The sequence below is a fragment of the Propithecus coquereli genome, unplaced genomic scaffold (assembly GCF_000956105.1).
Source record: "Propithecus coquereli isolate 6110/MARCELLA unplaced genomic scaffold, Pcoq_1.0 Scaffold573, whole genome shotgun sequence".
NCBI lineage: Eukaryota > Metazoa > Chordata > Mammalia > Primates > Indriidae > Propithecus > Propithecus coquereli.
The window spans coordinates 412,396-425,823 of record NW_012151652.1 but is presented as its reverse complement, the minus strand read 5'-3'; the positions used below and the strand labels follow the sequence as shown (position 1 = coordinate 425,823).

General features: G+C 43.0%; 1 protein-coding gene across 1 annotated transcript in view; it reads right to left on the bottom strand.

Moving 5' to 3' along the window:
• The window catches only part of IQCH (IQ motif containing H), a 242,877-nt gene that overhangs the window by 65,291 nt on the left and 164,158 nt on the right, over window positions 1-13,428 (bottom strand). Inside the window, exons 12-13 of the mRNA XM_012658125.1 lie at window positions 11,757-11,877; window positions 7,280-7,566 (exon numbers count right to left, since the gene is read on the bottom strand). Coding sequence (XP_012513579.1) covers window positions 7,280-7,566; window positions 11,757-11,877 — 408 coding nt within the window. The remainder of the gene's footprint in view (window positions 1-7,279; window positions 7,567-11,756; window positions 11,878-13,428) is intronic.

The following is a 13,428-nucleotide window of genomic DNA, read 5'->3' as shown; positions in this document are numbered from 1 at the left end:
CTTTCCTTTTTTTTTTTTTTTTTTAAAGTAATAACTATCAATGCTCGTGATAGAGACAGTTGTTTCAAAAGTTCACAATTATCTAAAAGCAAAGAAGTTTTTCATCTAGGAATTTCAACAGAAAGCATCTTCGCTAATCCGTTTGTCTGGAGACTTTTCTATGAAGAGCAGAAACTGAGGAATGCCATGCAAATGCACATTTCTGCGAGGTGAGTCAGACATGATGTTCATAAGACCTACATCACCATTTTTATCCAGATATGCTCTGTGTTTTTTCCCCTACCTCCTTCCCAGCCTCTTTCCCACTTGGAACACACTGTTTCATAACCTCCTTCAAATCCTAATTATCTTTCAGCTCAAATCCCACCTACTCTGTAAAAACCCTTCTTGATTGCTCCAAACAGAAGGAATCTCTCTCCTGTCTGACTTCAGTAGCGAGTCATTTGGCAGTTACACTGACATTACCTTTTTGATGTCTCTTTTATTGTTCTGTGTAGTTGTCACTTAAGCCTTTTCTTGTCATTCACTTTTCAAGCCTCTCTCCCCACCTAGATTGTGCACTCCCTAAGGGTAGCCAATTCCTTGTCTTTTACATCTTTGTAGCTACTCTAGCAGCTAGCATAAGGGCTTGTACATAACAGATGTTCAATAAACACTTGTTTTGTTTAAGAGGTTCCCAAAAGAGAGTAAGTAAGCTCAACAAATCTGGATTATCTAGAAGTTCTAAAAGTCTATCAATGAACAATAATGATTAGGTGGCAAGCCTAATATGACCATCATTATGTTAGACAGCATGAAGAGGTAAAAAATTCAAGGCCCAGTGCATTTTCTAGAGGATTAAAAAATCTCATAGAGGCTATATTTATACCTATGAACCAATAAGAGTACAAAACAATTATATGCATGTACATCAAATGAAACTGGATGACGGATGTGACATAAGCTTCTTCATAATAGGGAAGATGTCTTGTTTATCTCTATTCCCTCAGTACGTAGCATAGGCCAGAGTGGGTCCTTGGAAGGTGTCTGTTCAATGAACGTGTCAGTCCTCCTCAACCTAGAGCCTTTGCTGAGTGTTTCAGGCTCCTCCTAGAACCCACTAGATACTGTCTATCATTGGCCTTGGCTCCAAGACCCATCAACCTTTGGAAATAGCTTTGGCTGCTCTTTGTTTAAGGATTGGATCCCTTCACCATAATTTGGGGCAGAACCCCTCCTCTTGTCCTCCCAGGGGAAGGCCAGATCTCCGATAGAGCCACCTTTAGCTGTGTGCATTCGGGCTTGCCATGTTTTCTGCATGCAATATCTGAAGGCCAGTCTTGGACCTACGACCACTGACAAGGAAGGTTTTTGTACCATGCTCCATCATTGCCATTTCCCAGGGACTGGCCCCTTTTTCTTTTATTCCCAAATGATCCTGTATTCTGCCTGATGTTCCCAATATTTAAACCCTACATTTCCAAAACTGTTATTTCTAGAACCTCATTCTCATCTCCTTACATCTATAGACAGGATTTTCCACATTCTAATCTGGAGTTGATTCACAATGTGGACCTGTCCTTCTTGCACTACAGTCATTTTATCTACTTCTCCTTGGTTCCCAGCCACCTTTGCTTCTGCCACTCAAGCATGGTAAATCATGGGGGCCCAGCTGGGGCCAGCAGGCAAGGATTTGAAATGGATGTGGTCACCTTCGTTTGCTGCCTCCGTGTCCACTGCAAGATGTGTGTGTGTGAGTAAGATCATGTACGTGAAAGTGTTTTGCAAACTATTACTATAACATTCTATACAAATTTATAATTATCATTATTCAGATTTTTTTCTGATTAGAAATATAATACATGTTTACTTTTCAAAATGCAAATGCAGAAAGCACACAAAAAAAATAGCAATCACTCTCTGTATTAGTTTCTGATTGCCGCTGTAACAAATTGCCACAAACTTACAGGCTTAAAACGACACGGATTTATTATTTTAAGGTTCTGTAGGTCAGCAGTCTCCCTGGCCTAAAATCGAGATGTGGGCAGGGCTTCATTCCTCCTGGAGACTCTAGAGGAGAATGTGTTTCCTTGCCTTTTCCAGCTTCTAGAGGCCATCCGCATTCATGGGTCCACTGTCCCTTCCTCCTTTCTCAAAGTCGGCAGCATGGAATCTTCGAATCTCTCTCTTTCTCTGACCCTCCTGCCTCTCTCTTGAGAGGACCTTTGTGAACACTGGGCCTGCCTGGATAGTCCGAAATCACCTTCCTAGCTCAAGATTCTTAACTTAATCACATTAAGTGATTAAGGACTTAATCGCAAAGTCCTTTTCCCATGTAAGGTAACGTCACAGATTTTGGGGATTAGAGTGCGGACAACTCTGGGCGACCAATTTTCTGACTACCACACCCTCAGTCTTCCCATCCAGAAATAATGACTTGCAACATCTTAGTGTATATATTTAGATCCTTTTTGCTCTGTGTTTGTATGTTTTTTTTCTTTTTATAAAATTATCATCATATTGCATATATTGTTTGTGATCTGCTTTTTACCCTTCTGCTATTCCATAGAGTTTGCTATTAAATATTCTTCAAAAATACTAGTTTAAATGTCTTTGTAGTATTCAATTCCATTGATCTATCATAATTTGCTTAAAAATTCTCTGTTATTAGAATTTAGACTATTTGAAATGTTTTGCTCTTCTTAATAATCTAGTGATTAATATGAGTATATAAATCTTTGTGATTATTTCCTGGTGATAATTTTTAAAAAGTGAATTCCTCTTCTTATTACTATTAAATTTTGAATTTGCTGATACAGAAAATAAGTACCATAAAAATGTTCTAGAAATCAATAATTTTTTGAACTGGAAGTTCCCTCATAAGTCAAGTAAGCTCACCTCCTCATTTTACAGCTTAGAAAACTAAAGTGGAGAGAAAGCTATAAGCTCAAGGTAATACAACAACCTAGAAAAAAGAGCTAGATTTTACTATATGAAACTTTAGTACGATGAAGAGCTTCATGCCCAGATGACAGGGTTTGGTATCCAAGCACATAAGGCACGTGGGGGCGGGGCACGGACGTGGCAGGCAAAGGAGGTGGCAGGAGTGGGTGGAGACTGGTCACGTTGGCCAAATAAGTAAATCGATGGGGCAGATAAGTATTAATAAATATATTGAGGGATAAAGACAATTTCTCACTGTTGGAGAAGGCTTTTTTTTTTTAGAGTTCCAATAAAACTTTATTTACATAAAATGGATGGTTCACAGATTTGGCCTGTGAACCACAGTTTACCAGCCCCTGCTCTAGATATATTGATCCCAACCCCACGGGTTTTTCTTTTGCAAATATACATAGTTACTGTGTGTCAGGCTCTATTTAGCTTTTTTTTCCTTTGTTAATTAAAACAACAGCATGAGGTTGGGGTTTTCTTTGTATTTTTTAAATTGATATATAATAGTTGCACATATTTTGGGGATATTTGTGATATTTTGATACATGTACACAATGAATATAGATTGTAATTGTGCCCCAAAATCAGTGTGATTGGGATATTCATTTTTAAGCATGGAAAAGGAGAAATCTAGAAAGAATCTTGAGTGTTGGTTTGCAATTGGAGATATTGGCAGGAACTCATGGTTTTAAAATATATACACTGATACAGGAGGATCACTTGAGCCCAGGAGTTCAAGGCTGCAGGGAGCTATGTTAGTGTCACTGCACTCCAGCCTGGGTGACAGAGAGAGACCCTATCTCAAAATAAATAAATAAATACACACACACACACACACACACACACACACACACACACACAGAAACGCACACACACTGATAGATACAGAAATAGTTATAGTTGCATACATGTATGTATATGTATATATGTGCTTGTGTGTGTATATGTATGTATATAATTGTGCATATGTATTACACACATATAACACATGCATTTCCTAGCTCTGTCCCCTGAGAGGTTCCAGGAGCAATGACACCCCCGCAGCATGAGAGCACTAACAGCCCAGACTTTAATATCCTCCTCTGCTAAAGGAACCAAAGCTTCTCAGTTGATCCTAGGTCTGGGGTATGGAAAATAGAAAATAAACTTGGAACATCTTATTGTGCCAGAAAGTAAGACAATGCTCAAAGAATGAAAAAAACATATGAAAAGAACACAAGAACCACCCTGCAGGGTCTCCAACTGGCCAAATCTGGGACAATTTAAGCATCAAAATATGAAAGTATCAAAATACAACCCATTAAATAAAATCGAAACCCATGAGTTCATACTGATGCAAATACAGGCATACATATATACATAAATGAAAGGTGGAGAAGTAAAAATTCTTCCTTGCAGTAGACTGACAACTAACAAATGTAGAAAAAAATGATAGAAATAGAAAATTATCACTATCGTAGTGGTAGTTGATTCAGGAAAAAGTCAGTAATGTATGATAAACTTTGTGGGTGGGATTTGATGAGGAATAAGATATTGGGGCACTTTAAGCACCTGTCTACGAAATATTACTAATCAATTACAAAGGAAGAAATAGTGATTTTATTGTGGAGAAACATGGCTTAAAAAAAGAGAGAAAGGTCACAAATAATCTGAGAGAAGGTATTTGCAACATTTACAATATTGAAAGAACAGGAGTTCCTCATATACAAAGAGCTCCTACAAATCAACATTTGCATTATAGTCCAATTTAAAGGGGGCAAAAGACATGATCAGACAAGTAAGAAAAGATATATAAATGGGCCAACAAACATATAAAGAAATGTTCATCATCACTAATAAAGAAATACTGAGTAAAACAAAATAACATTTTTATCTGTTAGACTGGCAAAAATAAGAGGTTGGTAATATGCCTGCCAGTCTCTTCACTGGCATCGCAAGGTGTTTCAATTAGAAAAGATATTAAGGTGCTTTCTGAAGCGATATCACTTACAAGATGGCTAGAGAATATGCCAGTGATTGGCAAATCATCTATTATACACAGAGAACAGAAATATTTCCTTTGCTAATATAGCAACACCCTTTGGCGTGGTCACTGAGAACTTCCTTCAATGTTCTATTGATAATTGTAACACAAGTGACTATATACTCAATTATCAATGGGAAAGGACAAGGAGAACTCGTAGTATGATAAAATCAGAGAATATTGGGTTAATATCTATCAGTCCCACTCACACAACGAATGTCGGAGCTCCTTCTCTAAAAGCCTTCATGACACCATCCAGCATGTGCTAAAAACCTCTATTGCTCATTCATTCATTCAATAAATATCTACTGAGCACCTGCTTTGTGCCAGGGCAGAGGTAAGTGCTGAGAATACAGTGGAGAGCAGAAAGAGACAGGGCACATCTCCTCTGGGAGCTCACAGTCTATGGGGAGATAGATATCAATCGGACACTCACATAAATAAGTTTGAAATTGCACCTGAGATAAGTGGTATGAGGGAGAGCTACACGATGCTACGAGAAGCTGCAACAGGAGAATTTGACTCTTTCAGGAAGGATGGGAAAGGCTTTAATAAGTGTGGCTTGAGCTGAAATACGATGCATGGGAAGGGGGTTAACTAGGTCAAAAGATGAGGCAAGGGCCCTTCAGGAGGAGGGGCAGCATGTGCCAAGGCCCTGTGGCAGAGGGTAGTGTGATGAGTAAGAGGGACTGAGAGAGGCTGTGTGTGTGGATGGACAAAGGAGAAAAAGAGCAGAGTTAGGGTGACACAAGGCTGGCCAGGTACATGGGACCAGCCAAGTGAAGGGTGGGGTCTTTCTCTCAGAAGCCTGGAAGCATGGCAAGCCCAGGGCAAGACAACATGGTGTTTGGAGAAGATCCCTCTCGCGGCTGTGTGCACGTCTCCCTGCACCAAGCCACAGGTCACCTGTTCCCGTAGCTCCACGCTCCCTACTGCCCCGGGACCCCAGATTCAACCCTCCTTTCTCATGACAAATATCTGAGGAGGGCAGTGTCCCCTGTCTCCTCCCCCCGCTTCCCTGCCACCCGGCTTTCCCCAGGGCACGTTGTTTCTGTTCTCCGTCGCCCCCAGGCAGATGTCTGAATGTCCTTCAGTTTGTCCTTCTCCCTCTCGACGTGGCGGCCTGAGAACAGAACGTGAAACCAACGGAGGGCTGGGGAAGGCACGTGGAAAATGATTACCGAACAAGCTGAAAACTGCCAAAAACATAAACTCGCACTTTGAAACCATCATCTGACTGAAATGGAGAACCGTGAGGCTGAGAAGAATGGATACAGAACAGCTAGAGTACTTCGCAGCGCTCGGCGGCCAGCAGCTACGGAGCGAGGGCCCGGGGACACCTCGCCCTCCAGACCGAGGTCTGGACGCCCGGCACTGAGGCGGGGGTCACTGAACATTTTTAAAAATGAGTCCTGTGAAATAGGTAGTGAATTTAAACATTATAATTTTGGGGGAAAAAAAGGCAAAGCAAAAAAGGCTAAAAATTATTTATCCGGAATATTATACATCAGAGCCACACACATGCACACGAAGAAGCCCACGATGCAGTATTTAATAACTAAAAGCACACTGGACAATAATGGTATATAGAATGTTACAATCTACATTGGCATGAAAACATGCCAGATAAAACCATATGTTATTTCTGGATATATCCATGTGTGGTAAAAGTGTAACGATATAGAAAGGAATTGGGAATCAAAACCCTAAATATAAGACAGTAGCTTCCTCCTGTCCCCCAGGAGGAGGGGCCGTGTGTTTGGCAAGGAGTACGCAGGACTGGAGGTGGTACCTACGTCACTTTATTTCTTAAGCTAGGTGGGGCCACATGATATTGATTATATTATTATTTAGACCTTTTTATATTTCTGAAGTATTTCCCAATACATTTTTTTAAAAAAAAGATTGACAATCTAAGTTGCTGGTGAACTGCTACTAAGAATAGAAACAACAGAAACAAGAGCTCCCAACTCCTATCCAGTGATTGATTTTCTATTTAAGAACAGGCTTTAGACAAGCTCAATCCCTGGATGGCATAAAATAGTCTCACGATACACGGGCATAGCACCAGTGGACAGAACCGAGGGCCCAGTCAACAGAGCTAAACTCCGATTGTACCTGAACAAGATGACCCTGGCCCCGTACTTCCAGATAGAAAGCCTGGTCTCACGGATTGGCGTGGACCATGTAGATGCTGAATTCAGAGTCAGCTCGTCAGAGTAGCCATGAATTTTAGAAGCTCCCTCATACTCCCCGTTGCGTTGGTGTGTAGGGTATGGCGTCATTACATATTTTAATATTTCGTGTGACATCTATTTGACTTACCTGCTGTTCCAAGCTGCTTGGATCAATAAAAGTCACAAGATCTATAGAAAAGTAACCAACGACATCTCTCATTTTGCAGGCCTTTCCGATTTGGAGGCACAAATAACTGAGAACTTCGGGATTCACTGAGGTCTGAGGCACGGTGGTACCGGAGGAGATGAAGGGGCCTTCGGCGTGAAACTGGTCCCCCGTGGACAGCACACTGATTTCTCCGTTGGGCTCTATCAGCATGTCTACCGTCAGGTTGGTGACATTGTCTGTCGGTGGGAACGCTTCGATCACGCCCCCTGGTGGGAAAAGCATGGAGTAGGAGAACGGACGTGTTTCAGGGACTGTGCCCATCTAGAGCAGGAAGACAGAGCCCAGGCTTTGGCGGACTTGGGCTCAGATTCCACATCTGCCTTGTCCTGGGAGACTTTGGGCAAATAGCTGAAATTCTCTGAACTTATTTTGCTTCATCTGTAATGTGGGCATAATAAAACTACCACACCAGATAGTTGTGAATCTTAGAGATTCCGTATCTATAGTATTTAGCCCAATGCTGGGCACGTAAGTAGGGCTCAATGCATGGTAGTTTTGATTCTGATCATAATTAGAAAGACACTGTGAAGATCATGGACCCTATGCCCATTCGTTACGTAAACAACGAACCCAAGAATTACAGTCAAATCCCTCAGGGAGAATTAACTGCCCAGAGTCCACAGTTTGTACCCTGATGATCAATGTGCTCTTTCTGGTCAACTTCGCTGCTTTTCGAAGGTTTGATAGGTTTGGGCTTTTAGCAGGCAGAGAGAACACTGGCCATCATCACAGCCAAAGGACTCCTATGTAAAAGCCAGTTGTAAAACATTTTTAAAAATACAACAGCCAGGAGACGCTGGCATTTTTGAGGAACAGTTATGCTTTCTCCTTGCTGACAACGAGAGCCGTATAATTTATTATCCTTTGCCTTTTGCTCTGAATGCCAACAACCACACAGGCAATCTGTTGCTTGACCACAGCGACGATATTTTACTGACTGATTTTGCGGCAAGCTCAGTGGTGTCCACGAAAATCACATAGCCCCGATCTTCTGTTTTTAGGCCTAACTTACAAATCTTACTGTGTATAACCCTTTTGTAGGAAAAAAAAAGTTGTTACTTGTAAAGAGTTAGATATCTTAATTTAAAAGTAAAAACAACTCAGTGTTCCCTAGACAGCGTGGCCTCTAGGACCTGACAGCATTAAGATAAACTTGGCCTGTATTTCACAAAGTTGCTGGGGCTGGGGGACCTCTGCCCATAGGTATAACCACAGACTTTGAACAGCATACGTGGTTAAGTCCTGAGATTTTAGCAATTCTCAAATGCAGTCATCTGTTACTTCATACAAAAGGAACTTTCCTTAAATGTCTATAAATTTGATCAGAGGTAGCCCTAATAAACACCAAGATTCAGAAGAAACACTGGTTTTAGAGAGTATACATTCAACCCCCAACTTATCTATTTGGTTGGCTCAAGATGTTCTTTTCTTCAAATGGGGCCTAGCAGTGTGTGCTGTACCGAACTACCAGTTTTTGGGGATTTAGAAAGGTAAATGCAACAAAAAACAACAAAATACACAAAAACAAAAACCCTAGTGAGTCTCTGATTTAGTTAATTTTACGGCTTTATCTGTCACCTATGTGTTGAAAGATATTGCTTCAGTGGAAACACATTACCCTTCTACCTTTCATAACTTACGAGATTACTTTAGATAGTCTATCTCGAAATGGCTTATTTGTGGTCTTCTCTGCATCATGGCCGTAACCTTTTCACTGTTAATTTTTTCATTTCAAAGCAATTAATTCCTCTTCTAAAAAAATATATTGCCTTTGATATAATCCTATGACAATTTAGAAATAAAATCGTAAGCACATTTTGTGGCCATAAGCACACTTGAGAGAGCAGGAATGGAATGAAACAGGTAATAGTGGAAGCTGGTGACCTTAGGGTCAGGAAACCTGGGGCATACCTGGTCTAGCAGGGAACATTAATGCAGGGCCGGCTGTATGCACTGGGCTCAGACCCAGGCAGAAGATTTGAAAACGCAAGACTTATAAGAACCAGGTTTGTTTGTTTTTTTTTGTCTTTTTTTTTGAGACAGAGTCTCTCTCTGTCTCCGAGGTTAGAATGCAAGTGGCGTGATCGTAGCTCACTGCAGCCTAAAACTCCTGGGCTCAAGCAATTCTCCTGACTCAGCCTCCCAAGTAGCTGGGACTACAGGCATGTGCCATCATACCTGGTTAATTTTTCTATTTTTGGTAAAGACGGGGTCTCACTCTTGCTCAGGCTGGTCTCGAACTCCTGACCTCAAGTGATCCTCCTGCCTCAGCCTCCCAGAGTGCTGGGATTACAGGTGTGAGCCACCATGACCAGCCAAGAACCAGGTGTTTCAATGTGCTAAAGTTTCAGGATCTAACTTTGGGTTCCCATGCACCACTCATTTGTTGTGTGATTTTGCCCAAGTCACTTCCTCTCTCCAAGTGAGCTTCAGTTTCTTTATCTATAAAATTGGGTTCTGCCTCCCTTAAATAAGCATGGTGCTTACAACATGGCTGAGAAAAAGGATAAAGATGAGCAGCAGGTAGGGTTGAAGCCTTAGAGCAGGTAAGACAGTGGCTGGGAAGAGGCCTTTTTAATCTACAAAACTCAGATGGAAAGAAATTGTTTACAGGAAGGCTTCGCAGGCTGACCCTGGAAGATCTGGACTCTTCCTAAGACGCTGTCCTGGATGAACCTGGAGATCTTCAGGGTCTTCCCTCCTGACTTAAAAAAATCCCTTATTTTTATTAGAGACAGAGTCTCATTCTGTCACTGGGGCTAGAGTGCCGTGGCATAAGCCTAGCTCACAGCAACCTCAAACTCCTGGGCTCAAGCAATCCTCCTGCCTCAGCCTCCTGAATAGCTGGGATTACAGGCATGCACCACCACGCCTGGCTAATTTTTCTATTTTTAATAGAGACGGGGTCTCGCTCTTGCTCAGGCTGGTAAAAATCCCTTATTCTTCATCACTTTTTATGGAAGCTACTTTATTTTCTTCCATTTAAGCAGGGGGTTGGCTTTCTCACTTTGACTTTTCTGTCAGTGGGAGCATGTGGAAATCTGTAGAGTTCAGAGGACATTAGAAGTTACGTAGCACAACCCCCTCTCTGTCCTCTCCCTCCGAAGAACCCCTTTTCAGCATTCCTGCTAGATGGCTGCCATTCAACCCCTTGGTTAAAGAATTCATGAACAGGGTGTCAACTACGGTGTATTCGAACAACCAACAGATCTGTCCTTTCTAATTCTTTCTTATACCCTGAGCTAAGATATGTTCCTTGATAAACATACCTACGGGCTCTGGCCAAGACTCCCGGAGCAACACAGAGGTAGCGTTTCATGGGGTTTTCTACACGTTAGCAGAGTGATTTGGGATAAGTTAATCTTTTGTACTTCAGTTTCTGCCTCTATAAGGTGAGGATGATAATGGTACCCACCTCATACATATGTGGTACATGTGTGGGCAGCACACATACATACGTGTATTTGTATATGTATATTTAGAATAGTGCCTGGGGCATCATAAGCACTGTCTATATTTGTTATGCTACCATCACTGTGCTGTTATCATCATTGTGCTGTTGCTGCTGTTGTTATCATCTGATATAATTTTATCATTATATATTACTGCTAATATTATTGTCACTCGACAGCAGTGAACAGAGTGGTCTGTTATACTAACCCTCTCCTGTGCCTGCGGGTAAGCACATAGGAATATCTGCTCCCACTGTAGCCTCCTAGGGAGTGAGGGCCCTGGCATGGGGCCCCCACATCCGCTCCACCCATCCCTCATTCATGGGCCTCCCAATGTCGTTAGAAAGTGAGGCTGAGGTAGGAGGAGGAGGAAGAAAGGAATGCAGGACGGCTTTGTTCCAGGACTGTAGAGGAGCCTTATTCGGAAATTCTACCTTCAGAACTGGAAGTGAGACCATTTCTGCTCTCCCAGAAAGCAGAAGGGGAAACTGAAATTTATTAAAGAACCTTGTCGCGTCAGGCTCTGCGGTGGGAGCTTTCGTAGCTGTGTTTCACTGAGTCCTCCCAACAACCTTGTGAGGTAGGAAAGGGAGGAAACTGGGCCTCCGAGGGTTGAAGAACTTTGCTCACTCAAGGTTACAGGTGAGGCTCAGACCCAGGTGGTCTGATCGCAAAGCCCACCTCTCAGGGGAAGTCTGCGGCGCAAAAAAAAGGCCTAGATTCCTGAGCTACGCCTGCCACGCTTGGGATGCTCGTTCCTGTTTGCTTAAGAGGCTGGGTGCAAGATAAATATTTAGGCAACATTTAAAAAAGAAAACTGTGGGAGCACTTTTCTAAACCAACACCGGAGATGCAAAGGATTTAAATTGGCCCCGGTTGACCCAAAACTAGAATCCAAGGTTGTGTAGACTAATCCTCAATAGGAACTTTACAGTCTTATTTACCTTGATGGAGAAATGTTTGGAGGAATTTCCTCCACGTCGGGAACTGTTTCTCACTGACTGGCTGTGCGTGCTGTGCTAAAATGCCCGCCAGCTCCTTGGAGATCCTCGCCAAAGCTGGCTCCTGCAGAAACAAATTAAATAGAACCACAAGCAATTTTACTGCAGAAATGAAAACTGCTTGTGGAGTGATTAAAAACCAGGCCTCCAACAGGCAAAAAAAATGTGGTTACTGTTTACCCAGAGTCAGAAAGCCATTTTGAAAATTTTCTCTATTTTTCCAGCCATTTCGGTTTTCATATTTCAAAGTGATTTGGCCCCCTGAAAATTGCTGCTAACTGTGCCTGTTGTCTCTGAAAGGCACCCTTCTGTCTGGGCGTCAGGACATCCGGGTTTTAGACCTGCTGTCACCTGAGCAGCAGTGTCCTTGGGCAATGTGCCTCCCTGCTCTGGGCCTCAGTTTCCCTTTATGTAAAATGTGGATTAACTAGCTTGTCCTTAAGATCTTTCAGACTGGGACGTTTTTGATTCTATGACCCTAACAGGGCAGACTCTGGGAGAAATAACGGAGTTGGCAAGGTCTTTCTTCGGCACCTTCATCTCTTTAATTCGTGCTCTTTCCCCCTTGTTGGTGGATATCTACGTCCGGCAACTTTGTCGTCAAAGCCTTAAACTACAGGCTGAAGCTGCAAAGGTGGGGTTTTAGGTAGGGGCAGGTTGGGAGAGTCAGGTGGGGAAGAGCACTGGGGCCAGCCTCCGCCTGCCCGAATTCCCCCAAATCACAGGCCCATCTGTCTAGAAGTGAGGCCGGCCCCAGGCCGCATGCAAAACCGTTCAAAGACTACAGAGTCGCCAGTCAAAATGAAATCAGTCGGAAACCCTCTAATGACTAAGAACTCTGGCTTTTGATATAAAAAGCCTTGGTTTGCCAGGACAATCTTCTTTTCGGATGTCGTAAGTTACAGTGCGCTTCCTCTTAGACTGTCTAAAAATTTTCAAACAGAAGCCACCTCTTCAGATGTTGTTTCTGCCAGATGTGGGACAGAGTACTGGCCACCAACTCATAGGACGGACAGTATTTATACTCAGAATGCGGGACATTGACAAGAAAAACTCAGGCTTGCTTGAGGTTGCGGGGGAACTTCTGAATCTGAGAATACTGTGGAGGAATCAGCCCTGGGGGTGGGGCTGGAAGGAATCTTAGAAATAATCTGCACATTTATTTCCGATGTCCCTAACATTCAAAAGTGACTGTCCTCTATGTGCCCCCTCCCCCAGTCTTTGGAACATCCGGCTGATTCTGGGTCCAGTGCCCACTGAGGACCCACGGTGGAAGACAAACATCTGAGAGGATACTCCGGGCAGTTCCAAATCATCGGAATAAGTTCAGAAATATCCAGAAAATCCTGGCGGGAGAGTCTGACGAGTTAGGTTAGCAAGCGCTTGACATGCAAGACGGCAAAGCCCTGAGAAACAGAGGGCGCCCAGGCCGGCACTCGGTGCAGGGCGAGCCGCTGGCTGTGGCAGGTCTGTCGAGAAGGGCTGGGACTCCGGCTGGTGCAGAGCCTGTGGCGCGCGACGCAGAGGACGTAGAGGACACGGAGGCAACAACATTGCCGCCAAAGCAGTGGGCCTTTCCCCTCCCTTCGCATCCTATGCGCGGTACACGTTTTCT